The sequence below is a fragment of the Mastomys coucha genome, unplaced genomic scaffold (genome assembly GCF_008632895.1).
Source record: "Mastomys coucha isolate ucsf_1 unplaced genomic scaffold, UCSF_Mcou_1 pScaffold22, whole genome shotgun sequence".
Classification (NCBI taxonomy): domain Eukaryota; kingdom Metazoa; phylum Chordata; class Mammalia; order Rodentia; family Muridae; genus Mastomys; species Mastomys coucha.
The window spans coordinates 30,123,561-30,146,798 of record NW_022196905.1 but is presented as its reverse complement, the minus strand read 5'-3'; the positions used below and the strand labels follow the sequence as shown (position 1 = coordinate 30,146,798).

The 23,238-nt window shown below is 52.9% G+C and overlaps 1 protein-coding gene across 2 annotated transcripts in view; it reads left to right on the top strand.

The window, feature by feature from the left end:
* Sh3tc1 (SH3 domain and tetratricopeptide repeats 1) overlaps window positions 1-23,238 on the top strand; it is a 45,579-nt gene that overhangs the window by 14,230 nt on the left and 8,111 nt on the right. For both annotated transcript variants that reach the window (XM_031341769.1, XM_031341768.1), the window contains exons 2-12: window positions 3,133-3,357; window positions 5,471-5,545; window positions 7,989-8,116; window positions 8,703-8,808; window positions 10,208-10,354; window positions 10,942-11,152; window positions 12,185-12,261; window positions 13,045-13,240; window positions 16,278-16,411; window positions 17,581-17,622; window positions 19,583-21,262. In XM_031341769.1, the coding sequence (XP_031197629.1) occupies window positions 3,180-3,357; window positions 5,471-5,545; window positions 7,989-8,116; window positions 8,703-8,808; window positions 10,208-10,354; window positions 10,942-11,152; window positions 12,185-12,261; window positions 13,045-13,240; window positions 16,278-16,411; window positions 17,581-17,622; window positions 19,583-21,262 (2,974 nt within the window). In that variant the 5' untranslated portion in view covers window positions 3,133-3,179. The remainder of the gene's footprint in view (window positions 1-3,132; window positions 3,358-5,470; window positions 5,546-7,988; window positions 8,117-8,702; window positions 8,809-10,207; window positions 10,355-10,941; window positions 11,153-12,184; window positions 12,262-13,044; window positions 13,241-16,277; window positions 16,412-17,580; window positions 17,623-19,582; window positions 21,263-23,238) is intronic.

The window sequence follows — 23,238 nt, the reverse complement described above, 5'->3', positions numbered from 1 at the left end:
GAGAGAGAGAGAGAGAGAGAGAGAGAGAGACTGGGTTGAGGTCCCTGATGTTATACCAGAGAAAATGAAGGGTCACCTACCCCTTGGGCATGTACCATCTGGTCCTTACAGATCTGGGCAAGACAGAAGGCCTCTGCAGTGGTAGGAACCAGGGTGATAGTTTGGCAGAACAAGTCAGGAAAGGACAGAAGTCCAGGCTCAGACAGGACTTAGGCTGGGGTCAGGCTGGGGACTGGTCCAAAGCCTGAAGGATGCCCTGGAGGATCTCAGGCATGACCAGCTGGGATGGATGGTGCCTTAAGACAGGGGACAGGAGAGCAGATTTGGTACATACTTCTGTCTCTGGGTTGTTGAGAACTGGACCATGCCAGGCCCCTGGTGCCTGAAGTTTTGTTTTGTTGTTGGTTTTACCCCTCCTTGGGATTGAGTATCGAGGTGTTCAGGTGTCTGCAGGGATGCGGGATCCCCTTGGTGCTTTTGGTATGAGATACCTCCTTCCTATCTGCCTATCCCAGATCTTGGCCTTCTGGCACAGAGTAAAGATTTGACGATGGTTCCATGAAAGGCAGGTGGCTAGGTAGGTGACTGGCTTGATGGATCATCAAGGCCACTTCCAGGGACTGGGGCTGCAGTTTCTACTAACCCTTGCCTTCTGGGGACCCAAGTCTCTTCTCTATGAGCCCCTCTTCCTTTCCAGCTACCTAGTCACCATTCTGCTACCCCCAGGGCTGGGCAACCCTGTCTTCTCATACCTATGTCACTGCCTGCTGGATGCCTGATTTCCCAAATGCTCTCGGCTTGGTACCCAGCCTGGCACAGAGTAGGGGGCATAAGTGCTTGTTGAAACAACAGAAGGCTTCAGAATGGGGTCCTACCACCCCTGTTCTGCAGAAGATGCCCTGAGCTAGGCCAGCAAGTCCTCATGGTACCAGCAGCACCCATGGGGACTTGCACCAACCTCCTCCCATTCCTGATTCATCCACGTAAGGTTCTGTCACTCTGTACCAAATCCCTGCTGGAGTCCCTGTGGGCAGGCAGCTCCCAGGGAAAGTCCTTCCCCTGAGATGGCCAACCTCTTGAAAGCAACAGTGCCTGGCAGGTCGGAGGCATTCAGGCTCATAGTCAGCACCAGCCAGAATGACCGGAGTTCCATGTGCCCCTCTGCCACTAGAAATGGGCACCAGTGGAAGTTTTGTGCACATGGGAACGCTATATCTGAAGCCTCAGTTTCTCCATCTGTAAAGTGAGAAGTTGCATGGGCCTTGGCTATAGAAGCCTGTCTGAGGCCCTGGCAGGAGATGACTGACTGGTAAGCAGATCTGTTGCCTGTGTTACTCTGGGAACCTTCCGAAGACAAGGCTGGGTGGGTGACCCAGTTCTGTGCACTTGGCCAGTTCTTGCGGGAAGAAGCAGGAAGGAGCCAGGTGGTCCTGATGCGCCTGATATACAATAAGTCTCCACCGTCCTACTTTTGGTAGAAGATCAACCTGGCACCCATGGCCTCTCTACCTCCAGCCTCTCCTCCCCACTACGCTCTGCACAAACAGTGAACAAAGCCCTAGGCATGGCAGGACTGACACCCTTTAGTGCTGGGTAAAGGTTTTAATGGCAGGTCAGCTTCCCTTCATCATAGACCTGCCCATTCTAGTCCCGTGGCCGCTATCCTAGATCTGGATGGAGCCCAGGTGCTCTGCTTCCCTGTCTACCTCTGCTGGGGGAGTTCCTCACCACAAATCACTAAAGATGGACCATTCAAGTGGTGATACTGGCTTGGTAGCAGTTGGTGGCACATGTGAACACTGGTTCTATCCTGCCAAGTGGGTTTCTGGGTCTGTTTTGGGGCACCTTGCTCCTCAGGATGTAGTAAGAAAGGGTCAGACTATGGACTCAGTAAGAAGGTGTCTCCCTGGCTGCTCTGTTAACAGAGATAGAAGCCCCAACTCTCAGCAGGTAATCTGGCCTGAGGCAAGTCAGGCTTATGGGCTGGGGTGTTCAGAACTGTTCAGCCAACCTCTCTGCACAGGGCCTTTTGCCCTCTCTGAGGGTGTTATGGCTAGGCCTGTCACAGTTACCAAGGCTGAGAGCCTAACCTGTGCTCCGTGGCCCTGTCTGTGGCCCCTGCCATTGACTTACTTGCATTTGGTGTCCTGTGCCCCTCTGATGGCTCATAGAATAATCCAAGAACATGGGCTGTTGGTTACATCATCTCTCTCTCACTTCTGATACCAGGGAAGAGTGAGGCCCAATGACAGGTCCTGGGGTCACTGGTAAAGCTGAGGTCATGGGAACTGGAACCACATAACATACAAACCAAGATCCCTTCCTCCGCTCACAGTGAGATGTGGTCTCTCCCCTTCCCTTCTTTTTCATTTTCCTTCCACCCTCCACCTCCCCTTTCATTCTCTTTTCTTCCTTCCTTCTTCCCACTCTGAGTAAATTCCCTCAGCCCTGGCTAGCTAAGGTGTGTGGCTGTGTACCTGAAAACCAGGATCTACAGGCGTCTGGTGGAAACTCGGGCTCGTTTCTGTCCCCATAGCATCCTGTACAGGTGTTGAATCATCTGCAAGGATGTTTGAGCAGCTATCTCAGGTCAGCCTCTGAGTCCTTTCTCAGAGACCTCCTGGAGAGCAAGAGGGGAGGCACCCTGGCCCCCACCCACACTATGTGCAAGGACTTCTGATTGGCTGATGAGGTGATGTCAATTTAATGCCCATGTTGGTGTCCACCTCTGATGACACCTACTTCAGCTGTTTGACTAAGCTGGGGAGCAAGTTGCCAAGTCGAGCTCTGAAAAGTTGCATGGGGATTCACTTGGCAAAGGGTTTGGGTTCTCTGGGCAGAAATAGCAGCCTCTGTACAGAGAGGCTCTGGCTTAGTAAAAACGTGGCAAACATGAGGGACTGAAGATGTGGGTGAGATGGCCTGAGGCATGGAAGGGACGAGCAGAAGAAGCCTGTGGGTCTGCTCACCAGACTGTCCTGTGGTCACCTATGGCAAGTGAAGCCCACTGCTGGATCTTGGAGATGCTGGGTACCCTATATTGCCAGTTTCTGCTCCTCTTGACCTGGCTAACAGCTACATCATGTCCATCACTAAGAGGACTCTCTGCTGACCACTGTCCTCTCTCCACAGAAGGCCAGCAACATGCCCAGCGCTTGGCCTTGAGGCCACTGTGCATCATGAGGAGCTTCAGGGAGGAGGAGACAACTTCTGAGGAGCTGTCCACCATGGGACAGGGCCCTGAGGAGCCCCCAGGAGGCTGTAACCCCGAAGACCAGATCCAGAGTGTAGCCATGGGCTTGTCTACTGGCCAAGAGAGAACAGGGCCTGAGGAGGTGGAGGCAACAGTGAGAGGTGGTGAGTACAGAAGCTGAAGCCCACCATATTCTCATGTCCATCTGTCCATCCAGTATATATCCTTCTAATCCTCCATGCCAACAGGGCTGACATGGGCACTCTGGCACTGCTCATTGGGCCCACTGGCTTAGCCATACTGTGGGCTAAGCAGAGGGCCATCCTCTGGCATACAGATATCCCCTCCCCCACCACAACAGATGATCAGTCCTGAACTAATCCAGGCTTCTAGGCTGAGTGCACTGCAGCTAGCCCTAGGGAGTCCTCAGCTGACCAGGAGCCTCTCTAGGAACCTCAGTGATAGCTAAGTTGCCCCGGGACAACTTGTTCCTCTGGATGGCCAAGCCTGCATAGTACTATCTCACCTTGTCCTCATGGACTTCTCCATTCCTCCGGCTGGAGTGCCGTCCCACAAGGCAAACCTAGGCCTGGGCTCTAGAGTGATCAGGGGCCACACCAGGAATGGAGTCTTTTCCTGAGGCCTGGGCGGTGACACGTGCTATGTGACGATCCAGGCAAGCGGCTATGATGTAGAAGCCAGATGGGGCCTGTACTCCTGGGGCCCTGGTTCTCATCATGGTTGTCCATAGGCTGCTTCTAGCCTTGGGCCTCAGTTTCCCCCACTTGGAAAACCTTAGCAACTCCAACAACCCCATCACTGCCACCCTTGGGCCCTGACAGAGAGGAGAGCAGAGAAGGACAGGCCCTTCCCCTCCTAAGCTTCCTCACATTGTATGACTCTGACACTTGCTCAGCTATCTTGTCTCTGGCCTCCAGGGACAGCCAAGTACTACAAGCTCAGTCACTCCTAATTGACACGTTATGAATGACAAGCTAGGAGAAGAGAGCCCTAAGCTTCCAGGCAGGCCCCACTCAGACCGAGCTATGTGGAGGCAGGGCACCTGCAGATTTTAGACCTGTTATTTGGTCCTTCTGCCCCTGGCTCAAGAGGAGGAGGAGCCTGGTGGTCTAGTACTGACTCACAAACAGGAAATGGTCCTCCCAGGAAGGGAGGGTTGGGTGGGGCATGGGCCTGAGGAACCCACAGCTCCCTATAGATCTCCTTCCAGAGAGGCCTGGGCAGGAAAAACAGAGGGGAACATGCAGATAAGCCGGGAAATCCTGACAGTCAGCACTGGAATCAGCCACCCAGGGAAAGATTGCCAGTCTCAGAGCTGAGGAGAGCTTGGGAAGCATTCGGGGACTGTGGAGCCAGATACTTCCCCTGGGGGGGGGGGGGCTGGGCTGTGCGTCCCAGAGACTGAATGCAAATTATCAGGCTCGCTGGCAAGTGGCTTTACCAGGGGAGACAGCTCACCTGCTGGTTTCCCTGGTTGGGATGCTGTGAACATTCAGGTTTATGTCTTTGTACAGACCCCATGCTTCATTGCTTTTGAGATGCTTAGGAATTGGAATAGCTGGGTTGTGAATTAATCCCCACCACCACCATCATCACCACCACCACCCATACCATGGCACCAGAACGACTGTAACCAAGCTGATCCAGCCTATGGACTTCAAATGGCTGCCAGCAGAAAGACTGCACCGTGGATAGACCATTTTCAGCTCCCGAGTCCTGGGGGTGGGGTTGGGGGCAGAGGCACATCAGAAGTCACAAGAAACAGAGTAAATGACCTCATCTCCTTCAGTGAATGTGAATCCGTGTTTACTGCATCGCACTCTGAGTGTGTGTGTATGTATATATAGACATGCTATTTTTTTCTGAATTGTTGGGGAGCAAATTTTAGACATCCTACCCTTGCATCCGCAAAGACATCTGGTAAAGGGGAAGGAGGCAGAGATCTGAACTTGGAGAGGGGGCAGAGCCATGGGATGTGGACAGTGTCCCAAAGCAGAAGCTTTATACCCTGACTGACTGCACCTGCATTCACTCCAATGTCCATGTTGGGTTCCAGAACTGGGTTGCAGGGTTTGGCCTGGCCTCTTGCAGCATGCTGTTAGGCCAACAGCCTATCCCATTTAGGGGTTTTTGTGAAGACATCCTGGGTGGCTGACGAGAAAAGAGTCCAGTGATTCCCAACACCTTCTACCTGAGAGACCAGGTTGTTTGGAGAATTGCTTGCCCCTCTAATCACAATCACCCGGTGTGTTGCAGATGTGGCTCCTCCCTGCAGCATGGTCGGGCAGGCTGCTGAACCCCCTTCCAGTCAAACGACAGTGTATCCGACAGGTGAGCACCAGGGCCTAAGTCTCACAACAGGCCAAACCTGCAGTGTCTGTGTCCTTGGCTAGTACCGTAACAGAGGTAGGCGTGTAGAATGGGGTTCCTGCTCATCACGGCTGGCTTGCCCCTTGCTTTGGACATGGGGTCAATTTTAGACACACAACCTTTGCATCTGGAAAGACATCTGTTAAGGAGGACAGAGTCAGAGAATGGGCAGAGCCATGGGACATGGGCAGTATCCTGAGGTGTCACAGTGGGAAGGAGCATGTGTCTGGAAACAGCATGTGCCTGTGGCTGGAAATCGAAAGAGAAGACACAGGTCCTGGTGTCTCCCTCCATTCTCCCACTGAGCCCTACCTGCTTTGTTTTCATATTTTTGAGACAGGGTCTCCTTCTGTAAAACCAGACTGGCCTCAAACTCAAGGCAATCATCCTGTCTTAGCCTCCTGTGTGCTGCAATTATAGGCATGAGGCACCACACCGAGCTTAGGCCCTACCTCCCTCCTGAAGGCCCAACATCTCTCAACACAAGCTAAAGACCAAGGCCTTGGGAGGGGTCACTCCAAGTCACATGATAAGCAAGCATGGAGAGCCTCGAAAGCCTGCAAGCATCCACTAAGGGCTTTCCTCTTGGGGCTTGAAGCTTCCTGCATTATCGTTATCTGGAACATGTCAAATGTAGGTTCCTGCTTCAGAGTCCTGAGAGGAGAGGCCTCAGATTCTAAATGTCTCCACACGCAAAAAGGCTGGAAGGCCGGGGTCAGCCTGGGCTAGCCTCTGTATCTTTAGTATCTATTGAGGACATTTGGGAAGCACTGCACACAGATTTGGAGTAAGGAAGCTCCCCTTGTCCTTGGAGCCTCACTGTTGTCTCCAGCTGTGGGGAACCTGAGCATTCAGCTATGTGACTGAACTTAACTTTCTCTGTGATGGTCATCCTTGCTTGGGTTTTCCTTTGGGGTGGTCAGTGCTGCCCACAGTCACTTAGGGTGCATGTGGGATTGTAAATGAAGAGCCTGCCCTTGTAGGGAAGAGGGCCTTCAAAAGTGATCACAGCCCTGTGAAATGTGAGATTCTAGAAGCTACACTGCTCAGCCCCTGAACACCTCCCAACCTTGGATAAGAACATTGATATCAGAAGATACAATCCTTTGGGATTGTCCCAAGGATGTGAGAACCATGCTCTCTCTCTCTCTCTCTCTCTCTCTCTCTCTCTCTCCCTCCCTCCCTCCCGCCCTCCCTCCCTCCCTTTCCTCTCCTCCTCCTCCTCCTCCTCCTCCTCCTCCTCCTCCTCCTCCTTCTCATGCTTGGAATCCTCCATGGAGAGAATAGCCCTCGCCCCACCCCAGGAGGCTGCTGCCAGTCCCTGGCAGTTTCACTTGGACCTTGAGAGTCAGGGGGCCAATTTTCTCAGCATTTCCAAACCCTAGGACAGACAAATTGCCTGCTCAAGAGCCTGGAATCTGGGACAAGAGTCATTAGAGAAGATGGTTGTGGGGGAGGGAGACCCATCCCAGATTAGGAGCCAGAAAAGGTGGCATCCAGCCAACAGGGACAGTGATCTAGAAAGGACCCAGGACAGGGCCTTGATACCTTGAAGCAGCAGAGAGGCCCACACGGGACCGACAGATTTTATTTTGCTGGGGGTGGGGACACTGATCACATGGGCAGTGTGTATTCAGATTTACTGGAATATATGAAAAGGTTGGTCTCTCAGTCACTCTGAGCAGCTGTCAAGAGCCCTGCAGCCCCAAATGCCGGGTGGTCACTGCAGGCAAGGTGCAGGCCAATGGGATATTATCCATCATGAAGAAAGACCCACCAGACCATGCTGCTCTACAGGGCTAGGAGCCAGGCCAGTGCACAAGGGTCTGGCTGTGTAGAGATTGGAACACTGTCTGAGGGAAGCCCAGGCAAGCTAGCTGCAGCTCAGTTGCTCCTTCCTGGCCAATGCATTTTAAGGGCGGTCAGGGGCAAGGGTTCGGACTGGTGGTAGATTGTTAAGGTGTGAGGGTGGGGCCCTTGTACAGATAAGAAAGAGCTGGTGTGGAGGCTTCAGAGTGCCTGGCCATCCCTGTGGTGGTGGTGTGAGGTGTACCTACATCTGAAGCTGGATTGTAGGAGTGGGAGCCTGAAGCTTCATTACAGTTACCAAGGGACCCTGGCTGAATGGGTACTCTTTGCTGCTCCATGGGAGGAATGGAACATGAATCCCCTTCTTCCTGGGAAGGGCAGGCACAGCTATGGAAACTGAGGCTGGAGAGGTAAACAGTAGCCCCGGGTCCTGCCCCCTATTAAATGACACTGTCAGTTGAGGGAATAGCTGGCTATTCATGCCTTTCCAGGCATCATGGATTATTGGCCTCTGTTGAAGGTTAGAAGCTGGTGGGTAGCATTTGCCACCCATCAGGGCCAGACAAGCTGCCTCACCCACTTCCTGCTCCTCCAGACCTGACCCTGCAACTGTTGGCGGTGAGACGGAAGAGTGGACTGCGGAGCCCCAGCCTGCAGCAGGCCCTGCGCAGCCGACTCCGCCTGCTGGAGAATGACAGCCGGGAAGTGGCCCGTGTGCTTGGAGTGAGTCAGCCCTTAGGAGCCTGGGGAGCAAGTGGGGACACCTCCCTTCATGGCAAGGACAGAAGAGGAAGGTGGTAGATCTGGAAGAGCACTCAGAGAACAGTGAGGGAGAGGGTAGGGCCCAGTGCCGGTCTGCTTAAGGGCTGTGTGTCACCATCGATAGACTTGGGGCCCAGTGTCGTGGCCTGTGTGAAACCAGCTTCTTAGCGATTCGCTGGAAACGCTTAGATTATTGTCTTCTGCTATATCAGATAACCGACATCAAGCCCCTAGTACAGCCCCCAGCCCTTTATCTGCTTTGCAAACGGTACCTCTGGGCTGCTGGCTCCAAGGTTTGGATCCTACCTGACTACTTACAGGCATACAGGCAGTGGGTTTTAAACAAGAAGTAGCTTTATTTTTATTTAGTTTTTTTCCTGTCAAGCCGATAATGATAAAGAATTCTCGAAATGTAAGGGAACGAGCCCTCCCCTCCCCCCTTGTCACCCCAATCATAGCGGTCCTGTAAATTCTCTCCAGGAACACACACCTGTTCTCTAATGACTGGATGCATATTATCATTCACTTACTGTCTTTTCCTTTTAAGGAACTGTCAGCCAGGCTGCTGTCCATCCACAGTGACCAGGACCGGATTGTGGTGACATTTAAGACTTTTGAAGAAATCTGGAAGTTTTCTACCTATCATGCTCTTGGTAAGACAGCCGCCTTCCCACAGTAGGGTGTGGCGCCCCCTCTTGGGCGACCTTGGCATCACATCACTCTAGACTCCAGGAAAAACAGAAACAAAAACACATGGGCCAGACTGTGGGAAATCAGGGCTTTGCTGCAGGATACGGAACTGAGCTTTGTGGTCCCTCCCTGCATTTCTCAGAGGGAGGCTGGACTCTTGCACCCGACACACCCTGGTATGCCTGCTGTCTTGACCTTGGCCTAAAGCCTGTGAGCTACATGCAGTCCAGGAATGTGGGCCAACACAAACTCATAAATTTACTTAAACCATGAGGTTTTAGCTGGGCAGTGATCACACACCCTTTGATCCCAGCACTCAAGAGGGAGAGGCAGATGAGTCTCTGAGTTCAAGGCCAGCCTGGTCTAAAGAGAGAGTTCTAGGACGGCCAGGGCTACACAGAGAAACACTGGAAAAATCAAACCAAACCAGACCAAACCAAAAGCCATGAGATTTTAAGAAATCGATTGTGCAGCCAGGCGGTGGTGGCGCACGTCTTTAATCCCAGCACTTGGGAAGCAGAGACAGGCGGATTTCTGAGTTCGAGGCCAGCATGGTCTACAGAGTGAGTTCCAGGACAGCCAGGGCTACACAGAGAAACCCTGTCTCGAAAAACCAAAAAAAAAAAAAAAAAGAAAAAAAAAAAAGAAATTGATTGTGCAGTGTTTTCCAGTGTGATTTTTAAAACTTTGTAGATGACAACGATGTGTTCACACCTGTGGCTGTATCTCTGTGTATCTCTGTGGAGGCCATTGGGTCACATTTCTTGGCACTCCAGGAAGGAGGGGAGGAGCCACCAGACATTGGTGTGTAGCTCAGTCTCATGAGTCAGCTTGTCCTTTGTCCACCCTCTGGGCACCACTGGGGACTGTATCTTGAAGACAATGCCTGTTTAGTTCCTGTCCTCAATGTCCACCCACATTTGTTGAAAATGAAAGGTTCTCTCTGCATTTGCCCTGACTTCAGGGAGTGTGGCTGTGCCTCCCAGCTAAGCAGGACTCGATAAAGGGATGGTCTCTGTGCAAGTGGTGACACCCAGCATCCCACAGGCCTGCGCAGGAGTGGTGGAAATGGTCATAGAGGGCACTGGCCGTGACACTGGGGCATGGGCATCACAGAGTGCCTTCAGGGCTCTGAACCCTTGACATCTCTGAATCCTAAGGCATAGCAAGGACAGATGATACAATGGGTATACAGGTGTAACCCTAACAGCCAGGACAGTGAGATAGGGCTCCATAGAGTATGGAGGTGCTGGGAGATTCCCAGGGAAGAATAGTGTATCAGGGTCCTCTCCAGGTCTGGTATTTGAGGTCTTGGGGTCCCCTGCCCCTCCGAGCCTGTTGGTGACAAGCCTGGCCTTGCAGGTTTCACACACCACTGCCTGGAGAACCTGCTGGTGGACCAGACCTTCTGGCTGCTTTCCGCAAGCGAGGAAGAGGAGACTGCCATCCTCATGTATGTAAACAAGGATGCCTTGAAGCAGACGCACAAGAGCCTCCTCACACAGGAAGGTAGGCAGCAATGGTGCCCTTGGTTAAATCACACCAGGCTGGGGACACTCTGGGGGAACCGGAGGGTCTTGGGTGGGGGACAGTGTAGCATAAGATGCCCTATACATTGTCATTGGTTAAAAACTGTTTATGGCTCCCCCAAAAGGTGAGAAAGGGTTTGTCTGCCATGCTCACACTTGCCCCTATTTTGAGCTCTTGGTCTCATAGAGGAAGGGCCTTGAGTCCCCAGGAAGGAACCTCGGGGCTGCTTTACCTCTCTGGCCATAGGTGGACACCCAGATGAGGCAAACCTCCCTCCAAGAACTAAGGAACATAGGAATCCCATATCTATCTCTGAATAGTGCAGGTGGGGACTAAGGCCTAGAGAGAGCCCTAGTCGGCCTCACGGCCTCAGCTGAAGTGAGGCAGGGACTTCCTTTGGGCCTCCAGACATGGGTGTCCTGGGAAGAAGAGGGTGGAGTGGGCTCCTGCATGGGGCGCTGTTCTCATCACTGTGGGTCTTGGGGCTGGGACTGGCAGCTTTCCTGTTTAACAGAGCCATAACTATCCTGCTGGTCACCCTGATGACCATCTCTGTCCTTCCAAAGGGTCTTTCTTTGTTCTGTGTCCTGACCACCGTGTAAGAAGGACGATGGGACCCCAAGGTGCAGGGAAGGGCTCCCAGACCCTCAGACGGGCTTTGGGGGTCCCTCTGGGAGTGGCAATCTTGGAAACAGACTCTTCATCCCCCACACCCAGCGTATCCTCCAAGGTGGAAGCAGCAGAGGCCGAACCAGAGCCCTTGACACCTTTTCACCAGTAGGTACCAAACTGGAACCTTTTATCCTGAGGCCCTGGGTGGTGTGGGGCCTACTAGACCCTACTCTATCTGTAGATGCTGGGTGTCCAGAGAGACATATGAGACAGGCAGAGGACAGAGCCCTCTGTGCCCTCCTGCTGCTTCCTGTAGTGTGGCTGGAAGTACAGTCAGGCATCCGTCTGCTTGGAGGAGCAGTGGTGTCTCCTAGGCGCTACTGCCCAGGAGGCGAGGGCAGAGTTGAACGTAGCACATGCTACTTGCCGTGCTCACTCTGGAGGATCACATTCGAGGCCCAGACACAGAAATCTGCATGAAGAAAGACTGGAGGAAGTAAAGCCAGAGGTCTTGAGGAGAGGGAACATGGGAACTCCTGTTCACTGCTGTGTAGGGAGTGCAAGCTTGCTAGGGGCTTCCTGGCCACCAAAGCTAAAGGAGAAACCTCACCTCCTAGGTGACCAGGCCTTTGAAGTAACAGCTGTGGCTGGAGGGCTCTCCTTGGGGAAAGGAGTTTCTCCCTGGAACACTTCCTAGGCACTGGGGCTAATGGTGGCTCCATCAGGGGATACAGTCTGCTCTTCAGTGTAAGGTTCTCAACGGAAGAGGGCCTGCAGCAATCAGTCAAGATTTCTGGAGAAGTTAGGTTCCAAGGCAGGGTCAGTTGACCCAGCCCATACAGCAGATGAGAATCCAGGAGGCCCAGAGTTGAAATTCAGGCCTTTGCCTAGGCTGGCAGGCCTTCACACCCTGTTGGCCCTACCTACTCCAGGAGAGTGGCAGGGCATGCGCTTGGGGGTGGGGGGGTGAGGGTGGGATCTGCAGGGCCTATGGTAACAGGTGGCAGTATCCCCTATGGTGAGGTACCTACCTAGAGGTACACACAGCAGCCTCAGGGCTGCACATCTGGGCAAGTATATTGAAGGAGGGGTGGGATTCATGTGTGTTCCCAAGGGCTGTTGCTCCTAAGTAGTCTAGAGGATATACCTGTCCCCTGTTGGAGACTCTACAGCATAGATCTCTTCTCCCTACTCCAGGTGGACTCTCAGGGTCCCATGGGATCCCATCGATGAATCCATGAGTGGACCTGGGACACCTGATGCCCAGCTCATGAGTGAGTGTCAGACTTCCATCCTTGGGGGAGAGGCAGCTGAAGAAGGTGGCCAAGACTACTATTCTGGAAGTTTCTGCATTTGTCCTGAATGTCCCCTAAGCCAGAAGAGGAAGCTAGAATCCCTTCTACAATACTCAGGATTACCTAAAGCTCAGAGAGGTTCAGGGTTCAACTAAATTTCTCAGCACCTGGAGAAATAGACTGAGACTCTTCTCCCACCCCACAGAGCCAGGAATGTGATATCACAAGATACCTCATTGAGACTAGTTCATTGGGAGACCCTAGGCTTGGCTGGTTGGCTGGACTCTGGTAGAATCTATGGGATGGGATGGAGTCCAGGATGGAGGATGGATAGGCTATCTGGTCCTGCCCTGGGCCTTCCCTGTGAGGAGCTAATCCTGTGGCCTCCCCTTTAGCTCCTGGGGGCACAAGAGGAAGCAGATTTCTTTGGTCTCTTCGGAGCCAACTGGTGTTTGGATGATCCCTGTGTCTGCTAAGTATACACAGAGCCCTGTGGGTGATGGGAGAGCCTAAAGTCTAAGCTGCATGAGGCAGAGATCTGTGCTTGGAGGCTGGTGGTCCAGGGCAGTGTTCACCAGTGTCTCAGCCTCAGTGGCCATATGGTATGAGGATCAAACTGCCCCTCTGAGGACCACCAACCTCCAGAATCAGGCTTCATTTCACATTCCTCTGGCCATGCAGTCAGGGGCACCAGCATGTGTCTGAGGCTACCCTCTGTGCCCACAAGGCCTCAGTTCTGACCACACAGCCTTCTTTCTGCAGGATTTGGCCTGGCCTCTGCGATAGCCGACTTCCAGGGCTCAGGCCCCGAAGAGATGTCCTTCAGAGTTGGTGATGTCATTGAGATCATCGGTGCCCAGGTGCCTGGCCTGCCCTGGTGTGTGGGCCGGCACATGGCCTCTGGCCAGGTGGGCTTTGTGAGGACTGGCCTCGTCAGCATGCAGGGCCCGGCATCTGAGTGAGTGGCAGAGGCCCCTTTCCTGAACCCCACACTGCTCCTGCGGGGACCCTGCCACCCTCTATTAGCTTCTCAGGAACCACCAGTGCACTGTCCTGGGCGGCTTCTTCCCGCTCCTACACTGGGCCTGTCTCAGCCCTTCCAGGGTGCCACCAGAGGGCACTGTGTGACTGTACAGTGTGCCTATGTGCAGTGTCAGTTCTACAGTTTTGATGAAAAGTGCCACATGCTAGGTATGGACTCCATGGTGGGAGCCTGAGGCAGAGAGATAGAGCAGCTGAGCAGCTGTGGCTGTGTAGAGCACCCCAACCTGTCAAGCCTCACTCCTACTGGTCGTCTCCTCCCTGCCTTCTGCTGAATCCTTCAAGTTCCTGCTGTCTCTTTATCCTTGTCTGTCTCCTGTGAGACACTTGCTGTCCTACTGTGCATCCCACCAGCTCCTGTCTGCCTCAGCTTAGCTAGTCACAGCCATAGAAACCTAATTTCCAAAACCAGTTGCCTTCCAGTTCTAGGGAGACGGCCCTGCAAAGCTTCTAGGCCTGGTCTCCATGGCCTCAGATCTTACTTGCCATCAGCTCCCCAGAGGCTAGCTACAAGACAGCTCACCTTTTCTTGGCTCTGAACAGATGTAGGTGACTCTTCATTGTTACCTGGTCCTTTAGGGGCCTGCCAGCCTATAACCCCATCCATAATCACCAATCCCTGGCCCTGTTCTGGCCCTGAGAGCCCTGTCTGCATTTGCTCCATATGAGGGAACTTCCAGAGGACTGCTTTGGTCATTTCTGGGCTAAACTCTGTACAGCCTTGAGCAATCGTGGGTGGGGAGTCTTTGGAGAGTGGCCAATGAGAATAACTGAGGCTATCCTTGGTCAGCTCATGGTTTCCTTTGACAAGACCTCACTCAAGGAGCCTGGAGATACAGGTATATACAGAGAGCCCTATTTTCTGCTCCCGTCTCCTCTATAGCCATGCCATCCTCAAACTGGACATGTTTCAGTGAGCTTGCTGGGAACTGGATGCCATAGACAGCTCTCAGATGCAGTCCCTAAGGCAGCTGCCATCACGGAGTCCTCTCCCTTCTGTCCCATCCTGTGATTTAAAGCATCCCACCTGTCAGTCAGAGCAGGAGGACACTGACAGGGCCTGTGTGCTGATCATATTTAGAGTAGCATTTCCTGGTACCCTATCGAAATGTTAGCGTGCACGGATGGAAGGCGCAGTCTTTCCACACACCTTGTGGGACACACTCTACACTCAGCTCCAGCAACAGAATTCTGGGCTCTCCTGGATTGCGCAGTGTCACGTTATGGTGACCTCATTAACTCAGCTGTTTCTTGAGACAACAGTGTGTCTTGTGTCTTGTGTCTCAAGGTCTTTTCACTCCAGAGATGGCACAGCTCTATAAAGAATGTCTCCTCTATCGCTGGGCCTTTTGACAGATGTGGGATCCTTGTGGCTTCAACAGTTCTGAATTTAACAGAATTCCGGGTTGGAAGAGCTCGGGTCTGGTCCGTTCTTCCCTGTCTCCTCAGAGTGTTGGGGGTGTTGACATCATCTTTCACAGCAAAGGACTGTATCCACCTCTCTGTCACTCTAATATTCCTGGTGTCTCTTCTGCCCTTAACCTGAGAGCTCCCTGCTTGGTAGCAGCCCAGTGGTTCCTCTCTTCTTCTGTCTTGATGTGATCTCAGACTTACAGAACAGGTAAGGAAAACACAGCCACCTTGGTTGCTTTCTCTTTTCTCTCTCTTCCTTCAGTTTGTCCTCAGGGCCTTTGAGGATAAGTTATACTAGTTAGGGTCCTTGCCCCATGACAGAAGCCCTTCTTGACGCCAGGATCTCAAGTATAACCACAGGACAGGTGTCAAACCCAAGACACCTCACCAGCATGCTGTTCACAAACAAAGATGACTCCAGCATGCTGTCACACTCACTGTGTCACCCACTCCACCCTAACAGCCTTCAGTCACCTCTTCCTCTCATCTGTTTCTGAAGCAGTGGCTTGCTGGGTAGAGGCTAGAAGCTGTGCTGTGGTTTCTTGGATGTATGTTAGTTTCACAGTGCCCTGCTGACTTCCTCCTACAGGCAAAATTGCCTCCTTTCTCCATCTTCTTCCCTTTGTGCCTCTGTCCCGTCCCTGTTTCCTTTTGGCCACATGAGCCCTGTCTTTGTGTTGGGTACTGTGCGAAGGATAGTAGTTTCACAGGGGACAGTTCAGTGGTGTTTGAGAATCTGCTTGGTACTCCCCTTCCCAGGACCTTTATAATCTCCCTGTCTGTCTGTCTGTCTGTCTGTCTGTCTGTCTGTCTGTCTATCTATCTATCTATCTATCTATCTATCTATCTATCTATCTATCTAGAGAGATCGTTTTATTTTATGTGTACGAGTGTTTTGCCTGCATATGTGTCCGTCTGTACACACATGGGTGCTTGATGCCTGTGGCAGCTAGAAGAGGGCATTGAATTCCCTGGAACTTGAGTTGTAGATGGCCGTGTCTGGGAAACAGACTCAATCGTCAATGAGAGTTCTGTTAACTTCTGAGCTCCTCCGTACCGTTTACTGACTTTCTCAGTCTTGGGCTAGCAAAGTTCCCCTCAAGGGCAGGCTGGGTTTATATTTAGTGTCTTCATTGAGGTTGAGTGGGGCCAACAGTCTAATGAGGGAGAAGAACCAGGTCTTACTGTGAAATTTTGTCAAAAAAGACAAAACCACAAGTTCAACTGTGGAGATAATTGGCTGCTGACCATGATCCCTGAGTTGGACATCTCCATCCTACAAAGAGGACAGAGCTCCCAGGGGGTGTGTCCTCTGTGAGATAGGAGCAAGGAAATGCAATGGAGCAAGCCACCTGGCTCACACAAAAGGGAAACTCAGCTGGCCTGTGGCTCTGTTCCAAAGTCCTGGAATGACATTAAACTTGGTTAACCTAAAGATGACCTTCTTGGCCAGACCCCATATGCCCACCCATGCTGGGCCTCCTAGGCTTTGAGAGAATGAGTTCTTCTAAATACGGTGGGTATTTTTTTTGTCTTTCTAGCCTGGAAAGTGCAATTTTCCTCAGTGAGGAAGAAAGGTCATTCTTCAGAAGTGAGGGCCACTTCTCAGATGAGGATGCCCGGCAGCTCCTGAGCAGGACATCTGGCACAGATGTGTGTACCACGTGCAGCCTGGGTAGGTATAGGGAATGTGGCACCTCTGGTTTCTGTGGAGACAAGATTGTGCTGGCTAAGTCTTTTTAACCTAGAGTCTTCCCTGGGGCAGATTTCTGGAAGAGCAAAAACTGGCATGAAGGGTGTGGGCCAAATGTTTTGCAAGTGGGTGGAGCCCAGTGGTCTGATCAAGGCCACACGTGACTGTCAGACTCTGCCCTTCCTGCCCTCAATGGGTTGTTGTACTGTTTGTTGCCTTAGTCCCAAGAGATTTGGACACAGGTTGGATGCTTCTGGCTCTTTCCAAGCTCCCTAGGAACCTTCTCTTCCCCTCCCTTTCCAACTATGCAGCCTTCCTCAGGCCATTCACCAAAGAAACAGTGAGAACCCCACCAGGGATCAAGGAAAGGCAAACCAAGGGAGTGTCCTCAGGGTTGGGTGCAGACAATCAGGCTCAGAATCCAGAGATGTCAGGGACTGGTGACACAAGAAAGTAGTCCTGAGGCTCTGGGTGTTAAAGGAGCCTATGTCCTGTCACCAAGCACCAGATGAAGACACACTGGGCCCTCAGCTTCTGTGGACAGGGAAATGTGGGGTCCTATTGTGATCTGACAGCACCCTTACCAGAACTGAGGCTGGTCCTTCTGCCCGTACTGGTCAGATTCACTTCTCCCAGCACCAGGCAGAACTGGCTTCCTGGCTGTTGGTTGCCCTGGGGTACTTGACCTCTAGAATTCCAGGAATTGGAAGATCCACAACTTCCAACTTCCTCTCCCGCATGCTGCTGTAATGCATGCCTTCTTCAGCTCTTTTCCTCACTTGGTTGCTATGGCAATCCAGCAGACAGTTAGTGCTCACCCAAGTAAGTGGGATTGAGGCTCAAGTGCCTCCCTAGGTTAAGAGCAACTCACAAAAGGAACTCAACCCAGTTTGTTCTGCTGCTTGCTGTCTGTACCTGTGCATGCCATGAAGCTGATAAGGATCACAGGCATCTTCAGTAGGAGTGGGGTGGGACACCTGAGGAAGACACATGCTTCATTCATCCTTGCCTGGAGACATCTGAGAACATGAGTTCTCTGGCTCTGGCCTTTGTAGGAGCTAGTGACTACAGAGCTTGCGTTCACCTGGCCACATGAGGCAGAGCACGGGGCACAGGGACATGAGTGACTGTTTCCCTTTTCCCTTTCCTAGACTGGCTAGAAGAAGCTGAGGGTGAACAGTTGGAGCAACGAGGTAGGTACTGCCCTGCGGGCTCAGTCAGGTCCTCTTCTCATGGCTGAGTCTTGGGTGTGAACTCAGGTTCACCAGGTGTGAACATAAGACAGAGGCAGCAGCATTGGAGACCATGGTCACTGGCCATCAAATGCCACACCTCTACAGGGTGTGAGAGAATGTGGGATGGGTGGCCTGGAGCTGTCCTATTATAACTGTTGGAAGCTTTGGGAACCCAGGCCTCTTCTTCAGCAGGACCTCCCAAGAAGGCAGAGTGCCCTCCCCTGCTCTAGCCCACACTGCTGTGGACGCCTTTTCAAGACAAATGTAACTCCCGAGATTTCCCACAGTGGGCTTGACTATACTACTTGGGGAGTGTAGCATTTGGATTTATGGGTTGGAGAGAGAGCTCCTTCCCCTAACTTAATCTTAGAGGTTCCTCCCTCTTGGGGTCCATCCCAGAATACCTTTACCATCTTCCACTGCAGCCATCTCCTTCTGCGGAGGGTCTAAATGGGGGAATCTAGAAGTGTGAGCCCCTGAGGGGCCTGGGATAATCCCTAGGATTATACCCATCTGCATTTCTCCTGGGTGTTCCATCCTCTGCCCAGGTCCTGACAGAAGCCCTAGGGCTCCTCCAACTGTCCAGTCAGGAAGGCCTCTGTGGCTGGGGGTTTCAAGACCAATCCAATAGGCTCAGGTCTGTTGTAAGGCTTTACACAATAGTAAATACAGATTTTAAAAGAAAAATTGGTCTCTGGTCAGCCTTAAACATTCCATGTAGTGAGGGAGAGTCTTGAACACTTGATTTTCCTTCTGGGCCCATAAATGTGTGCTACCGCATCTGGGTCCAGATTGTTTGGAGCCTATGTTTTTTAAAGATTTATTTTTATATTAGGTGTGTGTTTATCTGCATGTGTGTATCTATGTGACCTGTGTGCCCGCTGTCTATGGAGGCCCAAAAAGGGCATTGGGTCCGCAGTGGACTGGTTGTGGGCTGCTGTGTGTGCAGGGAACTAAGCCCGTGTCCTCTGGAAGAGCGTATTTTAACGTTCACACTTGAGAGCGAAGAGGCTGTTTAATCCCAGTGAAAGGTTAACCCCAGAGCCTTTTGTTCATTCACTTCCTTCCAAATAACTCCATGTTAGGCCTGTGTTGTCCCAGTAGGAAATACATGTCTGCTGACTCTGCCCCTCTAGAGGAGTGTGGCTTTGGGTCTGCACCACTCTGAGACCAAGGTTCCTCTAGCAGGTGGTGGTAGATTGTGCTCAATAGCCAATCTACAAACTGTCCCTGGGATCATTCCCCAAGGAGGCTATTACCACTTTCCCATGATACAGCTGAGGCCAATGACCACAACATCCCTGTCATCACTGTCATTAGTTTTGTTTCTGTGTATGTGTGTGTGTGTGTGTGTGTGTGTGTTGCTGAGTACTGAACCCAAGCCGAGTACTGAACCCAAGTCATGTACATGCTAGGTACCCTTTCTGTCACTGAGATATGCTCCCCATATGCCTTCTGGCCTCCCTAGAAACTGGGCACATCGGTCACACAGATGCACATGCTGCTTAACTTTGTCTGTTTTCTGTGGCAGCCTGTGGGGCCGTGCTGACTAGCTGTGCCAATTGGCTGTTGATGGTTTCCTGGCTTCTAGAGTCTGGGGAGCCTGCAAAGTCACGCACCTGAGGTTGGACTCTGACTGTGGGCCAGATGGCTAGGTGGCTTTCAGTTCTTTCTAAAGAGAAGCTGTCTGCAAGCCACCCTTCTGCTCTAACATTTGGGGGAGGGGGTCTCTGAAAACTCTGGGCAGGAAGGTTGGCAAGAGGAACCAGGACTGACTGACTGGTATCAGAAAGTATCATCCAGAAATTGGGGCAACAGGGACATGCAGCTAGTGGAACACTTGGGTGGGGGACACCACACAGGTCAAGTTGGGACTCAGGTCCACAGCTGATTCAACCTGGCCTTTTGTGACTTCTAGAAATGTCTCTGCCTCACCTGAACCCAGAACCACATGAGACTCTGCACATGGTAAGGAACATTTTAGAAAAGTGCAAGGCCTGCCCTGACCACCCCGAAGACCCAGGATCCTGGAGCCTTGGAGCGGTGTCCAGCAGGGTGAGTTCATCGGACCTTGAGGAGCCTCCCTTCTGCCTGGATCCTGAGGATGACTGGACAGACCCCGAGCCTCTGGACTCACTGCTGCAGGTCCTGAATGCCCCTGGTTTTGGGGCCCACTTCCGGAGCCTGTACGATATCTCACTTCCCTGGTTGAGCACTGCACTCTATGGCTTTGATGAGGAAGAAGAGTTGGCCGAACGCTTAGCAGAGGCCCGAGGAGTTGCCAAGAAAGTTGATTTGGGCATGGCCCTGGCAAGGCTCTGCCTCCTGCTGGGGCGGCTGTGTGCCCGAAAGCTCAAACTATCCCAGGCCCGGGTGTACTTTGAAGAGGCACTGGGGGCTCTGGAGGGAAGTTTTAGGGACCTCTCCCTGGTGGCGGCCGTGTATAGCAGCCTGGCTACTGTGTATCTGAAGCAGAAGAACGCGGAGAAGTGTGTGCAGGTGGCACCCAAGGCCGCAGCGCTGCTCCTGGGGACACCCGGCCACTCCTGCAACACAGATGCCGAGCTCCTGAAGTATGCACTGCGCAGGGTCATTTGTGGCCTCAGCCCACAGGCTGAGGCCCGGGCCTGTTTCCTGCTGGCCAGGCACTACACCCACCTCAAGCAGCCTGAGGAGGCACTGCCGTACTTGGAGAGACTGCTTCGCCTTAACAGAGATGTGGGGACCCCACAGGCCTCATGGCCTGAAGACTGTTACCTGCTTCTGGCAGACATCTACGGCCGGAAATGCCTGCCCCACCTGGCGTTGAGCTGCCTCAGGGTGTCCTCACTGTGGACTAGGTGTTCTCTGGCTGGCTCCTTGAGAAGTGTGGACCTGGTTCTCCATAATGCTCCTGGGCCAAACAGCCAAAGGAGAGCAAGTCATAGCCTTCCCTCCCAGATTGCTTACTACCTCAGACAGGCATTGGCCTCTCTGGCTCCGGGCACAGGACAGGCACTGCGTGGGCCACTCTATGCCAGTCTGGCTCAACTGTACAGTCACCACCAGCAGTACAGCCAGGCCATTGCCTTCATGTCTCAGGCTGCAGAAGTTGACACTGCAGCTGGGGTCCACTCTGTCGTGGACCGCTTGGTGGCGCTTGCCTGGCTGCACATGCTTTGTGGGAAGAGCTCAGTAGCCATGGACATCCTGAAGTGTGTCTCGGACGCAGCTGTGGCCAACAAGGACCAGGAGTGTGTTATGATGAACATGGTGGCTATGGCCCTGAAGAGGATGGGCAGGACCCGTCCAGCTGCCGAAGGCTACTTCCAAGCTCTGCACATGGCCTACAGCCAGGGCCACCTGCAGAGCCAGGCAGTGGTCCTGGCTAACTTTGGGGCCCTGTGTCTGCAAGCTGGTGCACGCAGCTTAGCCCAGCACTACCTGCGCGAGGCTGTGGGGCTCTTCTCCCAGGTGCCCAGTGGTGTGTGTGGCCAGGACTTCACCCAGGTGCTGCTGTGGTTGGGCCAACTGTGCACCCGCCGGGCCCTCCCCCAGCAGGCCAAGTGCTACTATGAGTGGGCCTTTCTGGTGGCTGTGGAGACGGACCATCTGGAGAGTAAGTATTGACCTTGTTCCCCCTCTACACCTCCTCCTGGGGTCTGCGTGAGTCACGCTGGCTTCTGAGAAAGCATGTCATTCCCTCCTCAGAACACCCTGGGGTCGGGGGCAGAGGACAGAGACTGCCCACTGAGTAGCGGAAACCTGGAGATGTTTGCCACCACCTTTGAGGCAAACTTCTTCCACCTCTTCCTGTGCTGGGCTAGACATGGAAGATGTGCTGAGAGTGCCTTACTGCAGGACAGTGGTTCTCAACCTGTGGGTCATGACCCCTTTGGGAGGTGTCAAATGACCCTTTCACAGGGTTTGCCTAAGACCGTCGCAGAACAGATATTTATATTACAATTCACAACAGCAGCAAAACACAGTTAGGAAATAGCAACAAAAATAATTTTGTGGTTGGGGGCGGTCACCAAGACATAAGGAAATATATTAAAAGGTCGCAGCATTAGGAAGGTTGAGAACCACTGCTCTAAGGGCTCCAGAACCCCTCCCTACTGCCCCATACTGGGGTGGAGGTCATCCTAGACAGAACACTGAGATTTGGGGCCCTACTGAGCTAACACAAGCCTGGGGTTATGTGAGCTGGACCGCTAGTTCTGTCTTCTGTAGCCCTGACCATCTCACATGGCCTCTTCATTAGAAGTCGCCAGGGCTTCAGAGCCGATCACATTCACCCACAAGGACCTTGTGTAATCCAGGCTCCACCCTCAGGTGGTGGAACACGTTCTTGCTAGGGCCAGGGGCTGGCCATGAAACAGATTGCCAGGTCAGAACAGCCCTCATAGGCAGCTCTATTCCAGCCTGTGGCTTGGGGACATTTCTTTGACTAGAGGTCTGAGGAAAGGTTAGGCAAGTAGGAGTGCGGGAGGAGCTGAGGGCAGGGCTGCTGAACACATGCACTTTGCTGTGTTGAATACTAAGCCTCCGCTGGGGCGGGGTGGGGGGGCTAAGAATCATTAGGAACCGTAGCCCAAGAGGACTGGAGAGCCATTAAGTCTATAGGATGCTCACTGTGGCTGCAGAGATGGAGAGGAGGTGGGTCTGGCTGGAGTCTGTTCTCTGGCAGAGAACCTAATACACACATGAGGTTTCATGGACATGATTTGTGTGGAGGGAGCCATGGAGGAAATCTCCAAGGACTGTGTGCAGGGACCAGCAGGTAAGGCCTTGGCAGGACAGATTGGCATGAAAGGAACCCAGGAAGCTCAGGCTACATCTTGCCTCTGGGGCCCAGACTTTCAAAGCCGCAGCGACCTGACCACATCGCCACCAGCCCATCCCTTCCAGGACTCCCCATATGCACAGTTGATTCTTTGTAGTTCATGAAGGCTTCAGCCTAGGACCCAGCCATATGTGTCTCTCCTCCACTGTGGAAACTGAGGGATGACCCCAGGGCCACACATCACCTCACCATTGAGTCAGCGTTAGAGCAAAGTGTGTTTCTGGAAAGGGTTCTGATGTGCTGACGGGCAGTTGTTGACGGTGATTACAGTATTCACGGTCATTTCCGTGAGACTGCCAGCAGCACACCCCCTCATTTCTGGTTTTAGAAACTTAAAATCTCTTTTCCCTGGTCAGGCTGGTAGAAGGTTTATAATTCTGTCATTCTTGTCAAAGCGCCAAACTTGGGCTTTGTGGGTTTCCTCTTCTGTTGTCTTATTGCCTCTCACCAGCATCACAGTTGATTCTTTGTAGCTCATTAAGATGGAAGTTGGGGTTTGGGGGTTTTCTCCCTCCCATCTCCTATCTGTCTCCTCCTCCTCCTCCTCCTTCTCCTCCTCCTCCTCCTCCTGCTCCTGCTCCTCCTCCTCCTGCTCCTGCTCCTCCTCCTCCTCCTGCTCCTCCTCCTTTTCGTCCTCCTCCTCCTCCTCCTCGTCCTCCTCATCCTCGTCCTCCTCGTCCTCCTCTTCCCCCTCCTCCTGCCCCCCTCTTCCTCGTCCTCCTCGTCGTCCTCCTCGTCCTCCTCCTCCT